General features: G+C 39.2%; 5 protein-coding genes across 5 annotated transcripts; 3 read left to right on the top strand and 2 right to left on the bottom strand.

Annotated features, from left to right (window-relative positions):
- Nucleotides 1-236: 236 nt before the first annotated feature.
- On the top strand, nt 237-4,151 carry C9374_012094 (uncharacterized protein; the record flags this gene model as incomplete). Its single annotated transcript, XM_044687822.1, has 1 exon — nt 237-4,151. The coding sequence occupies one exon, from the start codon at nt 237-239 to the stop codon at nt 4,149-4,151; it is 3,915 nt and encodes a 1,304-aa protein (XP_044542661.1).
- Nucleotides 4,152-4,265: 114 nt separating this feature from the next.
- Nucleotides 4,266-13,636, bottom strand: C9374_012093 (uncharacterized protein; the record flags this gene model as incomplete). The annotated part of the gene is made up of 2 exons (XM_044687821.1): nt 4,266-12,995; nt 13,592-13,636. The coding sequence occupies 2 exons, from the start codon at nt 13,634-13,636 to the stop codon at nt 4,266-4,268; spliced, it is 8,775 nt and encodes a 2,924-aa protein (XP_044542660.1).
- Nucleotides 13,637-14,121: 485 nt separating this feature from the next.
- Nucleotides 14,122-14,808, bottom strand: C9374_012092 (uncharacterized protein; the record flags this gene model as incomplete). Its single annotated transcript, XM_044687820.1, has 1 exon — nt 14,122-14,808. One exon carries the CDS (start codon nt 14,806-14,808, stop codon nt 14,122-14,124), a length of 687 nt encoding a protein of 228 aa, XP_044542659.1.
- Nucleotides 14,809-14,943: 135 nt separating this feature from the next.
- On the top strand, nt 14,944-17,235 carry C9374_012091 (uncharacterized protein; the record flags this gene model as incomplete). Its single annotated transcript, XM_044687819.1, has 1 exon — nt 14,944-17,235. One exon carries the CDS (start codon nt 14,944-14,946, stop codon nt 17,233-17,235), a length of 2,292 nt encoding a protein of 763 aa, XP_044542658.1.
- Nucleotides 17,236-17,350: 115 nt separating this feature from the next.
- On the top strand, nt 17,351-20,879 carry C9374_012090 (uncharacterized protein; the record flags this gene model as incomplete). The annotated part of the gene is made up of 2 exons (XM_044687818.1): nt 17,351-17,557; nt 17,790-20,879. 2 exons carry the CDS (start codon nt 17,351-17,353, stop codon nt 20,877-20,879), a joined length of 3,297 nt encoding a protein of 1,098 aa, XP_044542657.1.
- Nucleotides 20,880-20,947: the final 68 nt, after the last annotated feature.

The raw sequence follows: 20,947 nt of genomic DNA, 5'->3' as shown, positions 1-20,947 counted from the left end.
TCTGTTGTTGCATCCTGATTTTCATCACTAATTACGATAATTGTATTCATTATTTGAATTGGCTCATTTTGAATTTATTGTATTTTAGTGGAGATTTTTTAAAGTGTTCATCATCAATCGTTTTGTGAATTTCAATTGTTAATAACGGAAATTCCGCTCTCCTCTTTATAGTATATTTGTTATTTTCGTTTCACCAATTTCATCATCAGGAACAACAAATCTTGAATCAATTAGCAATGACTCACTCGCGCAGTAATAATAAGCGAGGTGGTGGCGGAACGAACAATTATTCATCATCATCATCCTCTACAACCACTAGTACGCAAAGGTTTTCCTCGCATCATCATCATGATTACTCAAAAGCACCCCCTACCATACTGAAAAATCAAAATAGAGTTGATCGTGCCAATTCAAGTGGCAGCAGTAGTAGCAATTCAATTTACCGCTCTTCTTCCTCAAATGTTTCATCCTCTTCCGGAGGAAGCTTTCACCCGAGTAGAAGCACAGCAGCAGCAACAACCTATTCGTCGCACACTCCCTCCTACCGCAGTCAAAACGAAGAGGAAGAGGAAGATTATGAAGAAGAAGATTTTAATCAAGACGATGAAGATGATAATGAGGAAGATAATACCTATGAGGAACGAAAAAAGTTTTCAAGTATTCCTTCAGGCAGTAGTAATCAACGACCTTCACAATTTCAATCACAACACGTAGCCTCATCTAATACTACCACTTCTTCATCCTCCTCACAATATTATGGATCATCCCCTACTAATAATTCTCACCAAAATCTTTCATCGGCAAGTCATGTATCTTCACCTAGATCTAGTAACGTTTCAAGGCCTACATCACATGGCAGTGGAGGCTCGTCATCTTACTCTAGGAATACTACTACAAGCAACCGATATCATTCTACGCATTACAATCCTTCTTCCACTAACTTGATGAATGTGAAATATCACAGCGAAAATATTAGCCACCTGAAAAGTGGGTTAGATCCAATCACACAAGTTTTATTAAGCAAAAAGCCTTTACATCATATTATTGTTTTATTTGCTGCAGATTTACGAGTTAGAAATTATGCTCAGCAAGTACAAGAAACTTTTTTAGCTAAGGGAATCAACGTGTATACACAATTGGCTTGTTACACAAGAGACACTCCAACTTCATCGGAGGACTATGAATTTATTAAACCCGATCACTTGCAAGAACTCATCACAAACTCGATTGCCGATTATGTTGCAGTCATAGGTGATCGAAATATGAAACATAGAACATGCCAAGCAAAAAAGAATGGCAAACTTGTAGAAGTGAGCGTTGACGAAAGAGCGGAAGAAATTTTACAAGATTGGGAATCATCTTCTCCCCATTCTGATTTTCCAATACTTGACTCGATATCAAATATGAGAGATATTAGTGATATTTCCACCGAACAAGTGTATGAGTTGATAGAAGCTTTTGCCAATATAAGGCATATTAAGGATCGCGTGGATAGATTGCGAAAAAGCATTAGCGAGTTGAGAGATTGGAAATCGCCAAAATCTCAAAAATCAATTCAAACCATAATGGATGAAAAGATGTTATCTAAACTTACTACATGCAATAATGCAGCAATCAAGTTACACAAGGACCTAATTTCTGCTTTGGAATACATACAAGATTTGCCATGTAACTCGGAGAGTTCTTGTATTTCCGTGCTGGATCCAGAGGACGAGAGAGGTGTGTCTCTCAATTCAAAGCATTTAACGTTCTCAGGAGATGATAACAGTGAAGCACAAACATCGAGTGGAGATGATGAACTAGTCATTGCTATCAGCTCCTCCTTGAAAGATTTATTAATCGAAAAGTGCAACGAAATAATTCCAACCATTGAGAAGCTCGGCGACCAAATGTCAGAAATTGCCGGATCATCGTCACTCTGGAATGCATACATTAAGGAACATCATGAGGAGCAAGAGAAAATGAAACAACGCAAATTGCAGCAGCAAGCTTTGAAGAGTAGTAGTAGTAGCATTTCTACAACGCCACCAACTCACCTGCACATCCCTATCAACACTGCTAGTAATGTGAATAGAAAACGAAACAACTCCACAAGTTCTACGAGCTCGAGCGGATCCATCTCAAGTTCAGGAAGTTCCAGCACCAATCCACAAAATGGATGGAACTGTCCTGAGTGTACTTATCTGAATAAGGCTTCTCTAACTCGATGTAAAATGTGCAACAATCCAAAACCAAGTGAACCTGAGTGGATCGATGCTTCCTCTCAAAAGAAGCCAGCAGTCGTGGTGGCAAAAAGCAAAGCACAAACAGGAACAACTACAGCGCCCAGCAAGACCACCAAGAAAGGACAGACCAATATAAGTGTGACAGTTCCAAAGGCCTCTCCAGCCACTTCTACATCAAGTACACTCTCTTCAGGTAGCAGTAGCAGCAGTAGCACTACAGGTCAAAAAGTTATTGTGGCAGCATCTTCCTCTAACACTACTTCTCCAGTCATTGTAACACCAACAACTGCAACGTCAACCACACCATCATCTAACATCATGTCAACTAATCCATCACCAATTCCAAGTCAAGCAAATACCAAAGCATGGCAAACAAGTTCAACTCCTGTTACTCCTTCTTCGAATATTGGATTGCTTGGTAGCAATAACAACACACTAGTTCCCAATCAACCACAGCAGCTTCCTTCACAGTTTTTCCCCAATATGCCATTCCCGAATGGATCTCAACCCACTGGAGGAATTCTTGTTGGACCTTTTGGAGGTGCATTTGTTCCTGCAATGCAGTACCCTGGTAGCATGATGGTTGGTTTAGGGTTAATGCCACCAAATGGCAGCTCATTCCCAATGGGTCCACCATCGACGTTAAACCAACCTCCTCATCCTCCTCAAACGGTTAATCCAACCTATGATCAAGAGTATCCGTCACTCGATCAGCTGCACTCAAAAGGAGGTAAAAAAGCAACGGGTAGCAATACTTCAATTCCAACCAATGCCACCTCTTCCACTCTTGGTTCTAATATTTCCAACATTCCAGTGGATTTACTTGTTGGAAATACATTTTCAAGTAATAGTAGAGGAGCGTCTCCTCTCGTCATGAATTCCCCCAAGGTCAAAGACTCGAGAAGTAATTTTGGTTTTCCATCCTCACCCATTTCAAACCAATCTGGAGACAGTAGTAGTGTCACATCTCAACAATTTTCTCAAATTCATCTCTTTGAGAATTCGAACGTGTTAAACCAGAATGTCATGCCATCGTCACGAGGATTTTCATGGGACGCCCTTCTTAGTGGAGGAACAAGCACTAACTCTTTCGGAAATATGATACCCAACAGCAGCAACAGTGGTGTGAACGGACAACAATCGCAATTACTCGCATTTTCAGGTGCTTCCTATGGCTCTAGTCATAACCAAGAGGTTGCAACATCCATTACAGATTCCTTGTTGTCTGAAGAAAGATCACCATCCCCTCAACAAAAACCTTCAAATTTCCCAGCAAGTCTGTTAACTAGTAGTACTCTGCCTTCCAATCAGTCGTCATCACTCAACTTTACGAGTCTCTCTTGTTTTAACTCAACCGGAGACAGCATGTGGAGCAATTCAGCATTGTCAAATTCGTCGTGGGGCTCTTCTACAAACGACTTTTCATCGAGCTCTTCATTTGCAACATCAACGAATCCATCTGGTGCATTTGCTACAAGTGGAGGTTTAGGATTAACAAGTTTCCTTCCGAGTGGCAACACTGGCAATGTCACAGGCAGCTCCATTGGTGGTTCAAAGAGTGCTTTTTCTCCTTTTGGTGAGAGCAGTGCTATGAGTAATAGTTCATCATCCTCGACACAAACTTTGAAGAATGCTCCTCCTGCTTCTTCAGGTACCACAGCGGGAACGACTCAAACTTCTACAAGAAGAATTCCAGTGAATCAACCTTGTATTGTCTGTGGTCAAGAATCGTTATTTGAATGTACTATTTGTGCATCCCTTAGAAGAAAAGGCGCCCAACTCGCCCCCACCTATTTTTGTTCCACTGAACATCAGCAATTGGCATGGAAAGATCATCAACAGAAATGTCATAACGTTACTCCTCAAAGTCAAGATACTTCCCATCTCACTCAAACCCCTTCTCCTTTTGGAATAAAATACTATTGACCTTAATTTTGATCTGAATCTGTTAACACAACGTTTGTTATTAATATTTCAAACATAACATGAATTCTTTGAACAAAGTTTATTCTACAATACAACAAATTTTCAAAATTGAAATTACTTTTTGCAAATGTCATTCAAAAATCCAACAAGTAATACGCTCATATCATGTCGAGTCTTATCGGTTGCAATCTTGAAAGAGCCCAATCTAGTCAATCCCCCAAATCCTGCCTTTGCCAAAATATCATCATAATTTGTCGATGGATTTGGTTTAAAGCTCTTTTGATCGGTTTGTTGCATCATGGTGTCAATCAATGTGAGAGATACTTCTGCAATACGAGTAATGTTGGCCTTATTATACACATTGATCATGTGAGGCATGACATCTGGATAAACTGGTATGAACACAGCAGGTAATTTTTGGAAAGCATCTTGCAAGAGTGAATAAATTGCAATTCTCTCAGTATCCATATCAACATTTTGAACCACAGTAATTAAATATCTTGCAAATAAAAGAGCAGTATAGGTCGCACTTGTGAAAATCTTTTCATTGGAGAAGAGTCGATTCGCACCACCAATGAGAGAATTCAACTTTTCATAGTCACTTGGAATGAGAGCAGCAATGAATCCTAACATGGAAAAGTAGAACTTGATTGAGGTGTCACTCAATGGCTTGGAAGATATTGGTGACAATGTCGAGGATCCAGTTGTGGTCGGAGTAGATGCACTGGACATGTCAGATTGAGAGGAAGTTTGTAATTGAGGATTGTCAATACTACTCATCATCATGGAATCTTCATCCATTTCACCTGTCATTAACATTCGATTATTTTGCAAACGAGCAGAAATTGAAATAATCGTTGCGCATACACTACTGGTGGTTGCCTTTGTTTGTTGATTGGTGAGACCACGTAACAATAAACAACTCAATGCAAAGGAGAAGTGAGTACGGAAGCTCACACCACTAGTGGCTTCAAATTTGGTCATGAGATTATCAATCAATGAACCTTGGACTCGACAATATGTGTTAAAGTATTCCTCGATGGATGCACATTGTTGGAATTGAGGACTAGCTGCCACAGCATTTAACACACAATCTAACAAGTGAACCACTGCAGGGAATAAAAATTCATCACTCAAACCGAGAAGTACAATTGGAATGGCAAAGATTTGCTTCATGATTGGTTCATCGGGAGAAATCTTGTAACTGTACTGACCCAGACACAAGAGAGAAGCAACTCTATAGTCGTTACGGAATGATGATGGAGTGGCTGTGGTTGTGACAGTGTTATCGGTGAGAGAGGAGAAGCTCTCAACCACTCGATCAAGAACAAATGGAAGTGTTTCTTGAGTTTCTTCTCCTGGCTTGACAAGAACTCCATACATGGTTAGCAATCGAGGAAGGAAAACTGGACTTGCCTTTGTAGCTTGTGAACGACATAATTGAACGAGTGCCTTGTGCCATCCTTTTTGCAATTCTGGATCGACCAAATAACAAGTCTTGGTGACTTCATAGAAGAAGTGAGTCAAATATTCTAAATCCCACATGGTAATTGGAGAAATCTTCAATGGCTTTTCTTTTTTGGAAGATGTGGTGCCGCTGGTTCCTTCTTCAAAGGACATGAATGGATCAATGTCACGAGCAGCATCCGTTCCCATGAACATGATTTGGAATTTGTCAGAAACAAGAGTGTTCAAGTGTTGTTGCATAATCTTCTTGTGTTCGTTGGTGAAGGAAAGACTTGTAGCCAATGAGTGAACAATATTGATGGTTAGGGCACGAATAGTCGAACGAAGGAACATATTTCCTCTACCAATCAACATGGAAATGATATAGATCAATGTTGGTAAATTTTCCAAGACTGAGATTCTGTTCTGGAAGCTCAACATGAGTAAGAATCTGGAATAAATAATTGCCTTTGCCCATCCTGGACTCTCTTCAAGATTGTCACTCACTTCACGAATTTCTGTATCCATAACATTCATCATTTGTTCAACAATCATCTTGACAACGACTGGAGCATGACCACCAGATGCCAATGTAATCACCAAGTCATTCAAAATGTCAAACTTCTTGGATGATTTTGGTCCAGCTTCATGAGCAGCGTTTAAAATGCATCTCATTGCAATGTCAACAAGAGCTCCATCCTTGGACAATTCTCCCCAAATTTCAGACAATACAGCGGGATAAATATCTTGGAAGTCAATGGTAGATTTGACCAAATCTGGGAACCATTCATTGGTTCTGTCAATTTGTACTTGAGCTTCAAAAGTGGTCATGAGAGAGCCGCTCAACACTCCAATATCATACGACGAGCCGCCCTTAATATCAGAGCCCATTGGTTGTTGCTGTTGCTTGACATCATTGGCTTGAGCGAAAATAACAGACAAGTTCTTAATCCATGGCTTCATGTATTTCAAAACCAAGTACTTGTAAGGTAAACTGATCTTATTGAAACCACGCAAAGCTTCACGAAGGAATTGAGTCGTCAACATTGGTTTGGCCTTACTGACTTGTTCAGACAAGTGAACGACCAAGTCTCCAGTGTTGTGCGGTACGCAAATAAGGTCTGTCTCCATGAGTGTGACAGGGAATTCAAATTGTTCAGCAAGAGCAGCCAACAAATTGTAAGCTTCTGTTCTTGTACGAGGGAACTTGGACTCCAAGTTGAGGAAGCACATGTTCAATAGTGAACCTGGAATATCTTGTTGACGGATGCCTTCAGCACGTTCTCTTCCAACTCGGTCATCCAATGATGCTTCACTCTTTTGTCTGAAAATAGAGTTTCTAATGTTCATGAGAAGAAGATCATTCTTTTCAGCCTTCAACATGATCTTGTTATTTCCTCCGTATTCAACAGAGACATGTTCAGTGTTGCCACTTGTAGAAATTGTAGCATGAGAAATGGACAACAACTCAATAAAGTCAATCTTCTTGGTGTCATGGTTGAGAATCGAGTCTTCCAAAGTAATGACGCACAAGTACTTCTTGGAAACCTTGATGATGGCTTCCTTTCTCTCGCCACGTTGAGACAAAATCCAAGCAGGAGCAAAAGTTGATTCAACATCACGTTCATAGTCCAATGTAGATTGAGGTAAGTCAATATTCTTACGTTCAATGAATTCTTCCAATTCACGAATTGAGATGCAGAAGGAGAGTTTCTTCTTGATGGCCTTTCTCTTGACATAGGAGAATTTTTGAGAAAGATGTGTCTTGAGATATGAATTTGGATTGAACAAGATGACACGAGCACAATTCTTTCGTGCACCAGGAGGCAATGTCTTGAAGAAGTTCACAATGTGACCAGGTTGAAGTCCTGTCTCTTCACGCAATCCAGTAACGTCCACCACAATTTCGTATGGTTTTGTCCAGGCAGTCATGAGAGTCTTGAATACATGGTACATGACTTTCTCATCTTCCTTATCTCCAGAGCTTTGTTCTGCAAAATGAGTACCCAAGTTTTGAAGGATAAAATAGAACACTGGTCTTTGCTCCTTGCTTTGACCAGATTTGTAGAAGATTTTACGCTCTTCAATTTGAGTGAGATCCTTGTCCTTGTTGTCACTAAAGAGTTGTAATAAATGTCCAGTGCTAAACTCCTCGGATGCAGCTGCAACTGTGGCTTTCTTTTGTTCCTTTTCTGGTGGTTTACCGAGTTCAGTGAGGACAGCTTGCAAACGTTCCATGTATTCTGAAACTTTCTTTGGATCTGTCACAGGTGAGACTGCAAGAGCATCCATGGATTCATCGATGGTTTTTCTGATTGATTTTTGAGGAGGAACGTTAGAGCCTGATCTTTGCACTTGCACCAATCTTTGTTGCATCTTTTCCATATTATTGAAGAGGAATCTATGAACACAAATAAAGTTCTCTTCGCGAAGTTCATCCTCGAGAATGTGTTCTGTTTCCTTGAAATCAGATGGTACAGGGGCTGAGACAGAATCGAAGAATTTACGAGCTCTTTCGAGATTCTTGACAACAAAGTCATCCATTCTGACCATGTAGCCTTCCTTGATTGTTTTGTTATCAGATGCTGAGCCACCTTGTTTTCTTTCGAATTTGACACCGTTAGCAACGTTTTGCAATAATTTAGTCACAAGTAGAAGGAATCTGGCGGCATCAGAGCTTGGGGATTGGTCAACCATGCCTGAGTTCTTTGGAGAAACAATTGCAGGGTTCAAGAAACGAAGGAACAACAAACCACCAACAATCACATGCTTGGCAGAGTGCTTATCCTCGTCACCTTTTTGTGGAGGATACTTGTTGTTCACAGATTGAGCAAGGTAATTACAAATGTAACGAACTTGGGATGGCATTGCTTCAATGGATGAGAAGATGTGCTCCAAAAACTCTTGAGCTGTTGATGCGAGATGGGCTGCGTTCTTTTCAATGGATTCTCCTTCCTTGAGTGGTTTTGTGTCGTCAATTTCGAAACAATTTGGTTCAGAGACAATCTTCTTGACAAGCTCAGAAATGGTTTCAACCATGTACGATGCAGCAACAGTGTTACAATATGCTGTTAACATCTTGGAAGCGGAGCTGTTAGCTCTGAAAAGAGTTGAAACGGATGTGGTAGCTTCAATTTCCTTATCGATCAACTTCTTGAGAAGATCGAGCGCTTTTCCTCTCTCAGCAAATAATCGAATGAGAGCCTTACATAAATCGTCCATTTCACTCACTGAAACACTGGAAAGCATCAAGAAGACCAAATCCAAGTGAGGACTTTCAAGCAAAATGTTGAGAAGTTTGTCATATTTCTTCACAGTCTCGGCACTTTGCTCCTCATCCAATTGAATACCTTGCTTCATGACACGGGTCAAGACGCTCAAGAAAGCTGAACGAGTTTCTTGATCTTCAATGTAGGTCATCTTCATGAATTGTTCAAGACCATAGTTAATGTTAGACTCGAGGAGATTTCCAAGTGAGAGAATGGTGTATTCTCTGAGTTGAGGATGAGCGTCCTTGTCTGTCTTGGATCGAGTCAAATATCTTGAGAGGAATGAGAAGTATTTGATAAATTCACGCTTATTCATGTCTTCATTCTTCTCAGAGCTGTTGCCGGTTGATTGTTTGTCACGAACCTTGGTAAAGCTCAAATCTTTAAGCACTGCAGAAATGGCCTTCATACACAATGCATCAAGATTAGGGAAATCGAGTTCAACAACGGATGTTGTGCTGTTGACTGCTGTCTTGTTGACGAATTCACTCATCCATTCGCTAATATGTCTCAATGATTCAAATCTGAACATGATTTCATTGTTGAATGTAATATACTCCTTTCTCTTCATCATGAGTTCAATGAGGATACATAATTTACATTTGATAACATTGTAATCCTTGTTGAGTACGAGTTGAGAACAATATCTAATAAAGCTCAAAATCAAAGTTTCAAACTTGGCCATAGCCAAATCTTCAGAGTTTTCTTGGGCTTGTTCCAGAACAGAACGAACAATGTGGATGGCCTTTTCCACGAACAATGTAGATGTTGCTGACACCTTAACAATGGATGCTCCCTCTTCGAAACATCCAGAGACGTAACTATGCAAATTTTGGAATAAAACACCATAAAGTGATGGAGCCAATTCGGTACCAATAGTTTGTGCAACATTGTCACGAATGAGTGGTACATCGCTAATCACTAATCTCATCAAATTTCTAATGAGGTCATCCTTCATGGAGAAGTCCTTCTTTTCCTTTTTCAGAGCGGTTCCAGCTCGAGCACCTCTGGCTGAGAGAGAGCCATCGTTTTCTTGGTCTTGTGAAGATTGAGGATTTTGTTGTTGTTGTTGCTGCTGTTGTGGAGTTAACAAGCTTTCACTTGATTGCAAGCAGACACCACCCATGGAGCACAAAAATGCAGTGTAGTTCTTCCACAAATTCTTCAAACGAGTGTGTTCAACAAGACGAGCATCATCAATCATTTCCTTGTTACGAATGGATCCTTCCTCGAGGGTCTTGGTGAATTCCTTCCATCTAGAGTACATTTCAATAAATGCAGCCAAGTTTGCCTTGGTTTGCAACTCGACACGACGTAAGAGACGACGAATGGACTTCTGTTGATGATTTCTTGTTTTACCCAATTCATCCAATCTCGAAATTTTACGATAGAGTTGATAATTTTGAGCAATACCATTGTGAGTCTCCTTATTCTCCAAAATATCGATCATGTCACACAAATCTCCAAAAACGCTTGCAGCAGTTGTCCAAATGTCAGGATCAGTCGAGCATAACAGAACTAGTAATGTGGATTCTGCAGATTCCCACATTTGTGTACGTTTTCTACTTGCAAGATTTTGTTCAGTAATCTTGTCCTTGTGTAAGCTTAAGAACTTGTTAGATGCAGTACAAACGTCCTTGACCAATTCCAAAATTGTGGTGACATTTTGTCCCTGAGATTCTTTATCTTGGAATAAGATAAAGCATAATCTAGAAATCACTGAAGAGCTCAAGTCAATAAAACCGGTTGCAATGTCCTGAGGACACCATTGCATAATGTAGTGTGGTTGGAACAATTTTTGGAGCAACTTGTAAGCTTGAGCTTGAACTTGATAATTTGAGACTCCTTCCAAGCAATTCACTAAACCAACAAAGAAATATAAAATTTCGTTAATGTGACCAGCAATATTGTCACTTGTGTTTTCTAAAACTAGACGAGGCTCAGCATAGAACACAGCCAAGCAAGCCAACAAGGTCTCAGTGGAGGGTGGTGTTTGTGAGCTAGAATTGGAGGTTGGTTGAGAAACCTGGGAACGCTTATTGTACAAAAGACTTTCTTGTTGCAATAACTCTTGGAACATGGTACGAACAAACTTGGCAATATGTTTGTAGCTGTGGGCGAGAGTTGGGTGCCATTTGAGAGAAGTGGAATTTTTACGGGCCAATTTGAGCATTGCTTTAGCCAAAGCCAATTTGAAAACGGTGTTCTTTGACTTGAAGCAATGAGGGAAGATATAGCTCGTCACATGGCGTTGATTGATTCTGTACGCAGAAACGAAAAAGTCAACCATCAATTTGACATCAACTTCTTCGGTACCGTAACGACGAACTGGATTGTCCACATTCATTAATCGTTCGTGCAGGGCGTTTTGTACTTCACTATTCAAGAAACGGAATGCCGTCAAGTCTCTGCTCTTCAAATAGGTGCTGGCCTTATAATAATCCACGAAACACACCACAGCAGTATCAGAATTGACATCACGTTTAGTGTTCTTTTCTTTGAGTGCTTTCAAGATTTTTTCCAAGAATTTGTGTTCCTTCTTCTCAGTTGCTTTTGGTTTGTCACCTTGTTTCACTGCCATAATGGTATTGGCAAAAACTTCTGGGCACAGCAAGAGAATCATGGCTTGAAGAGGCCATATGTGTGGAATTTGCTTTTTCAACTTTCTCTCTGCAATCACATTAAATAGCTTTTGTGGTCCTCCAGGTAACTCAGTCTTTTTCTGACAATTTGAAATAAACTGATGAGGATAATTGGTGATCCAATTCCAAATGGCTTGTCTCAATGGGCCAGCAAGAGCAACAAAAGCTTTCTGTTTCAATTTAGCTTGAACTTCATTCAAGAGTGCAATTAATCTCGTCAATTTGGAAGCATCAAAATTGATATACTCAATCATTTGATAAATACGGTCGTCGACTTCATCAGATTTCATCTTTTTAAAGAAGTCTTCAATTCTCACGAATACGACATCGAAATTTACAACAGACAATTTGAAGAGAACACGAGCAGCTAAATGTTTCAAATATTGGTTAGGTCCCTTGGTTTTAGAAGATTCATCGTTCGATGTGTTGGTATTGGCATTCAAAATTCCTCCAACTCCACTTCCACTACTACCACTCGATGCAAGACTCTTCAAATTGAACAGAGTTTCCATAATTTGTGTGAGGAGAGTCTCCGAGAAGTCATTATTCAATCTTGGAATTTCATCTTCTTTGAATCCGGCAGGTGGAGCCAATTCTTCTTCTGAGGTGGTAGCCGAATCATCCATTCCAACCGGTGTATTGGGATCGGATGATGTTGATGATGAGGTGTTCGTCGTGCTGCTAGATCCAGTCTCAAGAATGGTATCATGATCTCCAAATCCTCCACTGCTGCTGCTGCTACTATTACCGATCGTTGCTTCAAACGTTCCTCCTCCTCCGGTGCCGTGAGAACCACTCGATGCTGTTGCCTCTACATTGGACGAATCAGCCTCAATCATGAGCAAGTGATCATCATCGAACCGTAAATCCAAACGATCGTATTTAATGGCGGCACTCAACGTTTTTAAAAAAAGTTGAAAAATAATGATTTTGGAACGGATGAAACGTTCGTAGACTTCTTCTTCCATGGCATGGAGAGCTTCGGGTGGGATTTGAGAAGATGAATTGTTCATCATGGAGGAAGAGGTATTCATTGAGGAAGCGTTCGTGGTATTGCTATTGCTGTTGGGATGATTGGAAGAGGAATTTGCACTGCTGCTATTTCCAGAGAGGTTGTTTTTGTCGCTACTTCCTCCTCCTAGTTTATCGGTAACAGCTGTTTTGAGTCCGTCCAATAAATTCAATCGTGAGGCTGTTGGAGTTGCTGTTGGAGTGGTGTTTGTTGTGTTGCTGCCTGATGTAAAATCATTGAGAGAAGCTTTACCCTCAACACCAGAAGTTGTAAAGCCAGGTAAATTGAGTCCCATCGATGCAAGTGCATCTGAGGACGACATGACACTATGATAGTTCCTTTCGAGTGCTGTATTAATGTGAATGAGTCCACTGACGACAGCATCCAATTGATAATTGGAGAGTTTGATGAGAGAGGTTGCTGTTTGGCGAAGATCTCCCATTGTATTCGTTGTGGAACGAGAATTGAATGGGAGCTGTGTGTGTGAACATTTGTTGAAATGACATTCACGTGTGTGTGGTTGTAATGCACATATTGAGTGTGCCAATCAATATGATATCAAGATTGTCATGGATGATTTGTGAATTTGTTTGTTGCCAACACACAGCAATGATTATTGTTGTTGTTTGAATTGTCATTCACGCGGTGGCATAGTTCACAAATCATTAGGATCATGTGTGATGTTTGTGCACAGACAAAGCCGTCGTGTTGTTGGGCAAAGAGGATGTGTTGTTGTTGGAATGGTTTGTTCCATCATGTGAACCGAATATGATGATTGGATCCATTTTGATGATGACGTAGTCCATAAAGTATGGCCATAAAGTGAACCAGCATTTAGTGTGCGATGAAGAAAAGTGCGTTGTAGAAATGGATATGGTGTTTCATCGTCATCATCATCATGATGATGGACAGACACAATGGAAAGGAATACACCACCATCATATGGACCACGATTTCACATATGAGAATTTTATAACAATCATTAAACAATAGCGCAATTGACGAGGTGACAGACAAATAATAATGACATTGTTGTCTTGAAAAACAAATACATTCCCAATAACTACATACCAATTTGGATACTCGATCCACAAGGCCATCAATAAGAGTGTCCATGATGTTGATGGGTTATTATTATTAGGAGTGATGATGATAAAATTGTATCAAATTTCAAGATCTAGATGATGCTGTTGCTGTTGATAACTTCAACGACAAGACCTGATTGGTTGTACACAGTAAAATGATGCGAGAAAGCCCAACAAATTTCGAATGATGTTGTTGGTAAATTGGTAATGATGGAGAGTCAGCAACAACAGCGATGGTGTATGCTGTTAATTTTTTCTGTGGTGCTTTCCGTCAAATGTCAACATTGACAGATGAAAGTGGAATCTCAGAAAGTGAGTCATCCTCATTCGACCCTTACGTATTCTTTATTTGAAGCAATAGAATGTGTGAAAACCTTCGTTATCCATATTTAATTCACATCCATATGGCTCACCACAGCATGATCAGGGTGTTGTATTGCAATAATGGGTTCAGCTGAAGATCAGTTGAATTCTTTTTCTTTCCTTACACGTTATTCATTCATGCTGGAGAAAAAATCATCTAAGTGAGTCGCCACTGCTCTCTTTATGGAGAGTTCGATACAATCTATATCTCCAATCATGAGACAAGTAGGACGAAGTAAGTGGTGTTTGCTCCACGAACTGATGAAAGTATTCGTCAGCAGCATTGGAATAATCAATCTTACTGAATAAATTGCTGAAAATTTCATCTGACACACGTGCCGTTTGACCTTGATCCTTGTTTGAGACATTCAGAACTTCCTTGATTATTTCATTCCCGTATTTGTTCAGCATGAATTGGCACATGAGTCTTGAATGGTCATTATCAAAACAATTCACCATCAAATGGCTGATTAATTCCAAATTGCTCAGATCAATATTAGCATGTTGATTTTTCAAATGTATCAATTCTTGAACCATTCTCTTTGTTACTTTAATTGAGAATTTATAAACATCATAGGGTATATTCATCTCCACATTCCGATTGTACTCTCTCAAACCACTCAAATATGAAATTACCAAGCTCAATATTGCCAATGGAGTTAAATATCGGAGCAACGGTGCTGCTTTAATCATCTGATTATACTGTTTTCGAAATACATTGAGAGGTGATAATGAATTAGACAAATTCAATTTGCTTGCATTCGGAAGTTTGATAGAAAACTTTCGGAATGATGATACTCGTTGTTGTAACGACGAGAATGAAGGAAAAATTGGCTCCATTAACAAGTGTTGTTGTGGCTTTGCAAATATGAACCTATTTTGTTGGTGCAAAATATTATTTCTTATGATTGATCTCATGTTATTGAATTTAATTTTTTTTTAAAAACAAAAACAAAAAATTGGAATCACCAACGCATGTTACACTCGTCCCGATACATTGCATTGGCAACAATTGAACACCATGGCTGCTTCATGCGGAAGGGCGTTACGGTGATGAGAAAAGGCTCTCAAATTTCAAAATCCGTACAGTCATCTCATCCATATTTCTTAAAGCAATTTAGCACTTGCTCTTTTATTAATTCGCAAATCGAGGATGATAATATTGACACGGAACCTCATCAATTAGATTCATTTCAAAAAACACGAAAAGTTCGTTCATTCTTTATGGAGGATGATTTGGAAAATTGTTTAAACAAATTTCGAAAGAACCCTAAAGTTTCGGATGCAATTTTTTTACTGCGTCAGCGAGAATTTAGTTTTGAACAGCAAATGGAAATTTACAAACAAGCAGTGGCATATAACTTGAAACAACAGATTCTGCTTAAAGTTGCGATCATTGACGTGTGCTTCAAATTGCGCAAACATGATATCATGAAAGTGCTTGTTCACGAGTTGGTAGAATTAATGAATAGTTTCAGTAAGAAAACGAAAGAAGAACAACGCGATATTGTCGTTCCAAACATGTGGAATTCTATTGTTGCTTGTTTGACGCATGACAAAGACTCGGATAAAGAGGGTATATATTGGTACCATTATTTTGTGGAGCAAGGATATGAAGGGCCAAAGAAGTTTGTGCTACAGCGAATGTTGAAGGTATTCTCACGCAATGGGGATTACGATCAATGTAAAGTAATTATGAATCAGCTCAAGAATATGGATAAAGCTACCGATGTGAGCTATTCAGTATTGTTGAAATCTCTATGCAAGTCAAAAAGTCTCACACAAGCAATGACAATTTTGGAAGAAATGAAGGAGCACAATATTGTACCTGAAGTTAATTCATTAATTTCTCTCGCTAAGCTCTGTTCGGAAAAGAAAGCCTTTGAAGAGGGAAAGAAAATTCAAACTTTGGCAACACATGAATATCCCAATAGCATCGAGTTGAAAAATACTATCATCCATATGTACATTGCTTGCAGGCATATCGAAGAAGCTATTGAAATGTGCAAACAAATGAAGCACGATGGATCAATAACAGAGGTGACATATAATTGTTGGATTCAGGCCAAAATTTCACAAAACGACATATACGGCGCCATTGAGATTTTGAACGAAATGGAAACGTCCAAGGTTGAGCCAAATTCATCAACCTTTGCCATACTGATATCAGCATGCGCAAAACACAAATTATTGGAAGAAGGAAAGAAAATTCATGAAAAATCCGAGCAGCACAACAAGTACGGTGCTGAGCTGACCAGCTCCATCATGAATTTGTACATGAATTGTGGAAAACCAGAAATAGCTGTAAAGTTTTTTACTGAGATTAAACACAATCAGGAGGCGATGGATGTCGAGACATGGAACATGTTAATTCGAGCATACCTGGCTTTGGACCATGTTCGCGAAGCTGTGGATACTATTCGCGAAATGAAGCTGAACGGGTATGAGCCAAACGGCTACTCATTTGGATCCCTCATCAACGCATGCGCCAAAAAGAAATTATTTGAGGAAGGAAAATACATTATTGAGGTAGCGAGCATGTTTGAACACGTTGTGAACCTATTGGATTTCAAAACCGAGATTGTCCATTTTTATTGGAAACTTGGAGACATGACAGCATTAACCAAGGCACTGTCAGATCTGAGACAACAGAAAAATCTAGACTCTACTGCATATAATTTGTTGATTATAGGTTACACGTTTATTGGACAAACAGATACGGCTTGTGAAATCTTGCATGAGGCAATTTCTAAAAACAGCAATCCACAGTCATCATGCATGACCATATTGCTCAAAAAGTGTGCCTACAACGGAGATGTTGTAAATGGAGAGAAGGTTATTGAGCTCATCAAACGTTTGTGGCACTGGCAAAGCGATGAACATATCTCAGCTATCATGATTAAATTCTATGGTAAAACCAAACAATTAGAAAAGCTAATGGAGGTATATGAGCAGATTGTGACCACTCGAGTTCCCAACATTGAAACATGGAACCAAATACTATTAGGATTTTGTAATAATAACCAACCACAACAGGCACTCCATGTGTTCAATCGCTTGATAGAAATGAAGGTAGAACCAACCGAAAAAACTGTTTCCACGGTGTTGATGGGTCTCATGCGTGCTGGACTTGTGCATGAATGTCAAGATTTTTATGAACATTGCATTGCAACCGTATGGAGAGGAAAAGAGCCTCCACAAATCTGCAAGAATATTATGAAGGAGAACTACTCTACGAACCATTCGTTAGAAAATCAACAACAATAAAATGAATTCAGAAATTGTAACATGAAGAAGGAGGGATTTCTCTGGCGATCGTGTGGCGGCTTGTGTGCTGGCTTTGACGGGTGTCAACCTGTTGACCAAAAACAAACCACAAAAAATGGCCCAACCACGACATCGATCCAACAAGCCTTCGTGTTCGGCATCGGTTTTTTGGCTCGTCTTCATCTCGGTGGCCACCATATTCTTTTCGGTTCCCTTTTTCTATTTGATTGCTACCATTCCGCATCTGATTGCTATCTGTAATTCATTGTTTGCGTTTGTGGTCTTGTCATTGGTTGGATTTTTATTGATTTTATCGTTATGGGTAAGTCTGGTTGTTGAAATATCTCTCCAAAATATTTGAATGATGATCATGATATCATATTGATTCGGAATGTGTTGGATGGAATCGCCAATGGTCGATATTTTGAAAATTATGGATCGTGATGTTTCATTTGGAAAATGATCATGTTGATTTATGGAAATACAAATTGTCACTCGAATGGCCATTCCTCTCAACTCAAAATTCTTCTTCTTCTTCTTCTACTACAATATAGGTCGCCATCATGCTGAGAGATGCTCGAAAACAACGAAAATCAAAATCAGACCTTCCTCCTAATTTATCTGCTTCTCGTAATGGATTCGATGAAGAATTTGCTGAATTACATGACTCTGAGGACGATGACTCGGACGACCATTATGAAAATTATAATCAAGATATGATCAGTGACGAACAAAGTTTAATTTCAGTTGGAAATAGAGGCGTCACAAATGTCGATGCTTCTTCTGCTCAACAACAAGAACAGCCATCCAATGCAGCTGCGTCTCTCATTGAAGAAACTCGTAGAAATCAAGCATATCAACAAACAACGGAATATATTTTGAAATTTTTACAATTTGGATCATTTCTGGTCTATTTTATCATGTTGATAGGTTTGGTGATTTTTTCAGTATGGATTGGAACTACAAAAAACGCAGCACAAGGACTAACACGTGGAACATTGAATATGAAAACTCTGGTCGACGAGTCAGCATACAACCCAACCTATAAGGATGCATTGTCCTACGCTTCGAAATTTATGGATAGTCTCAAAAAAGGAAGTGTGAGTGTGGATCGTGACGCCAATGACGTGATTCACATTTCAGCACCGGATGAATACAGTTTGTATTTCACACAAGGATACGTTCATGCTCAGGAGAGATTGTGGCAAATTGATACTTTGAAACGAACGCTTCAAGGAAGTTTATCTCAAACATTTGGTGTCAATTTACTATTTTCTGACCGATTCTATCTTACTTTGGGTCTGTACGAAGCTGCGCAACGAGATTACAAATTATTGAATAGCGCTGATAAGGATAAATTAGATGCCTATGCGAATGGTTTGAGTTTTTATGTGAAAACCATGCCAGCAATTCCTGTCGAGTATCAACTCATTGGTTACAAACCTACCGTATTCACTGGAGTCGATATTTTGGCACATCACAAATACTTGTCCCTCACTCTCTCTGGAAATATTTATTCAGAAATTCAAAGATATGAATTGGATGTGTTAGGTTTGTCAGCCTCAAGAATTTCGACCATTCTTCCAAACGAGTATCCCAATGGTTTTCCATTCATTTCACAACCTAAAACCAATCTCAACACAAATATTACCTACTCGACTAGAGTCACCAGCCAACAACAAACGAATACTCGTCAAGTGAATAATTTGGGTTTTGGTAGTAACCTGTTGGATTTTGCCAAGACAAGCGTTTATGGACTCTTTGAGAATATTCTCTCTGGTGTGAATGATTTGACTGATATTTTCTCATCCTCATCAACCATTAGACAACGATTGGCTTGGTCTGTTTTTGATCCACAAAACATTTTCTCATCACCCATTGCCAATAAGGGACCTTACATGCAAGCATCTAATAATTGGGTCATTTCTGGAGATTACACACAAGGAAAACAACCTCTTCATGCAAATGATATTCATCTTCACTTACAAGCTCCAAACATGTTCCTTCTCATGCATTTGAAAGTGACTGGAACAACTCCAATGGAAACTATTGGTGGATCTATCGCTGGATTGCCATGCATTATTATTGGTAGAAATGGAAATGGAATTTCATGGTCTTTCACAAATGCTGGTGCTGACACGATGGATTTGTATGAATTGCAAGAAACAGAGGATGGTTCTGGTTACATTTATAAGGGAAAAACAATTCCATATACTGTGAAATCAGTCACATTGAATTTGAAAGATGGAGGAAGGGCAATTTTCAACATTACATCCACACAATTTGGACCTCTCATCGCTGGATCTCTTGGTGACTCGTTGTATCCCGTTCGAAACTTACCAAAAAAGAAACGTCTCGCTCTCCGATATTTGGACACCAACATTCAGGACACGAGTTTATTGACATTCTTTACCATTCCAACTGCTAAAAATTTTGATGAATTTGATAAGGCATTTGGCAAATTGACAGCTCCTGTTCTTCATGTCATTTATGCAGATTCCAACAATAATATTGCGTACACAGCTGCTGGTCGAGTTCCACTCCGAACAAAACCCGATGAAAATTTGGGTCTACGACCAGTCAAGACCTATGTGACTGCCGAAGAAGATTATTCATGGGATATTGATCCATTGACCAACCAATTTGTCACTGCTCCCTATGACACTCTTCCAGATTTGACTCCAACAGAGGTCAAACAACAAAAAGCATCATTTATTTTCTCTGCCAATAACAAACCAGAGACTCCATCCATTATTCGAATTACCAATGATTATGGTTTACTCTATGCAAGATCCATGAGAATTCAAAGTTTAATTTCAAATTTAGTAACCACTCGAACCAATATTACTTTACAAGACATGACTGCTCTTCAAATAGACAGTGTCAGCATGTTATTTATCATGAATCGAAACATTTTCCAGAAAATGAAACCATTCAAAGACGAATATCACGAAAAAATTCGAAAACAATTAGTGGATTGGAATGGCGACATGGTACCTGATTCAAAACTTGCTACCATTTTCGAATATTGGCTCAAATATATTACCAAACTGGCTTCCAATGAGACACAATACGATCAAACCAAGTTACCATTTTCAAAAGATAATTCATTCCCTCCTTCGACACGATATGCATTAACAGTAATGCAACAAGAAATTTCAAATCCTTCCGCAGCAGTGGATCCAAATTGTGTGAAATTTTCAAGTGACAAGACTTGTATTGGTTTTGCACGAGATCAACTGGAAGCCGTTCTCAAAGTATTACGTTCGAAATTTTCATTTATTCCAGCATATTCTTCGTATAGAATTCATCAGACACGATTTACACATCCATTGTTTGGAGCGTATGGATTGACAGGATGTTTGGGAACAAGAATTTCAAGACGATCTGGTGGAACAGATACGATCAATGAAGGTGCACCATCCGATGATACTTTATCGAATAGTTTTGGACCTGCATATCGACAAGTGATTGATCATTCGAATTTAGAAGCAAGTGTATTTATCATACCAATGGGACAATCTGGAAATATCTTTGCCAAGACCTATGATAATTATTTGCAAGCTTGGGAAAATGGAGAATATGTGCCCATGAAGACGAAGGATTATGTAGTGAAGGAAACACTTTCGATTGTGGAAAAGTAGTAGTTGTGTAGCAGTAGTGAAATAATTATTTAATGTTAATGAACACTTATGTTGTATAAATATTAATT

The sequence above is a fragment of the Naegleria lovaniensis genome, assembly GCF_003324165.1.
Source record: "Naegleria lovaniensis strain ATCC 30569 chromosome Unknown tig054, whole genome shotgun sequence".
Lineage (NCBI taxonomy): Eukaryota > Heterolobosea > Eutetramitea > Acrasida > Naegleriidae > Naegleria > Naegleria lovaniensis.
The sequence above is the reverse complement of the archived record's forward strand: the minus strand, read 5'-3'. Positions and strand labels throughout refer to the sequence as shown.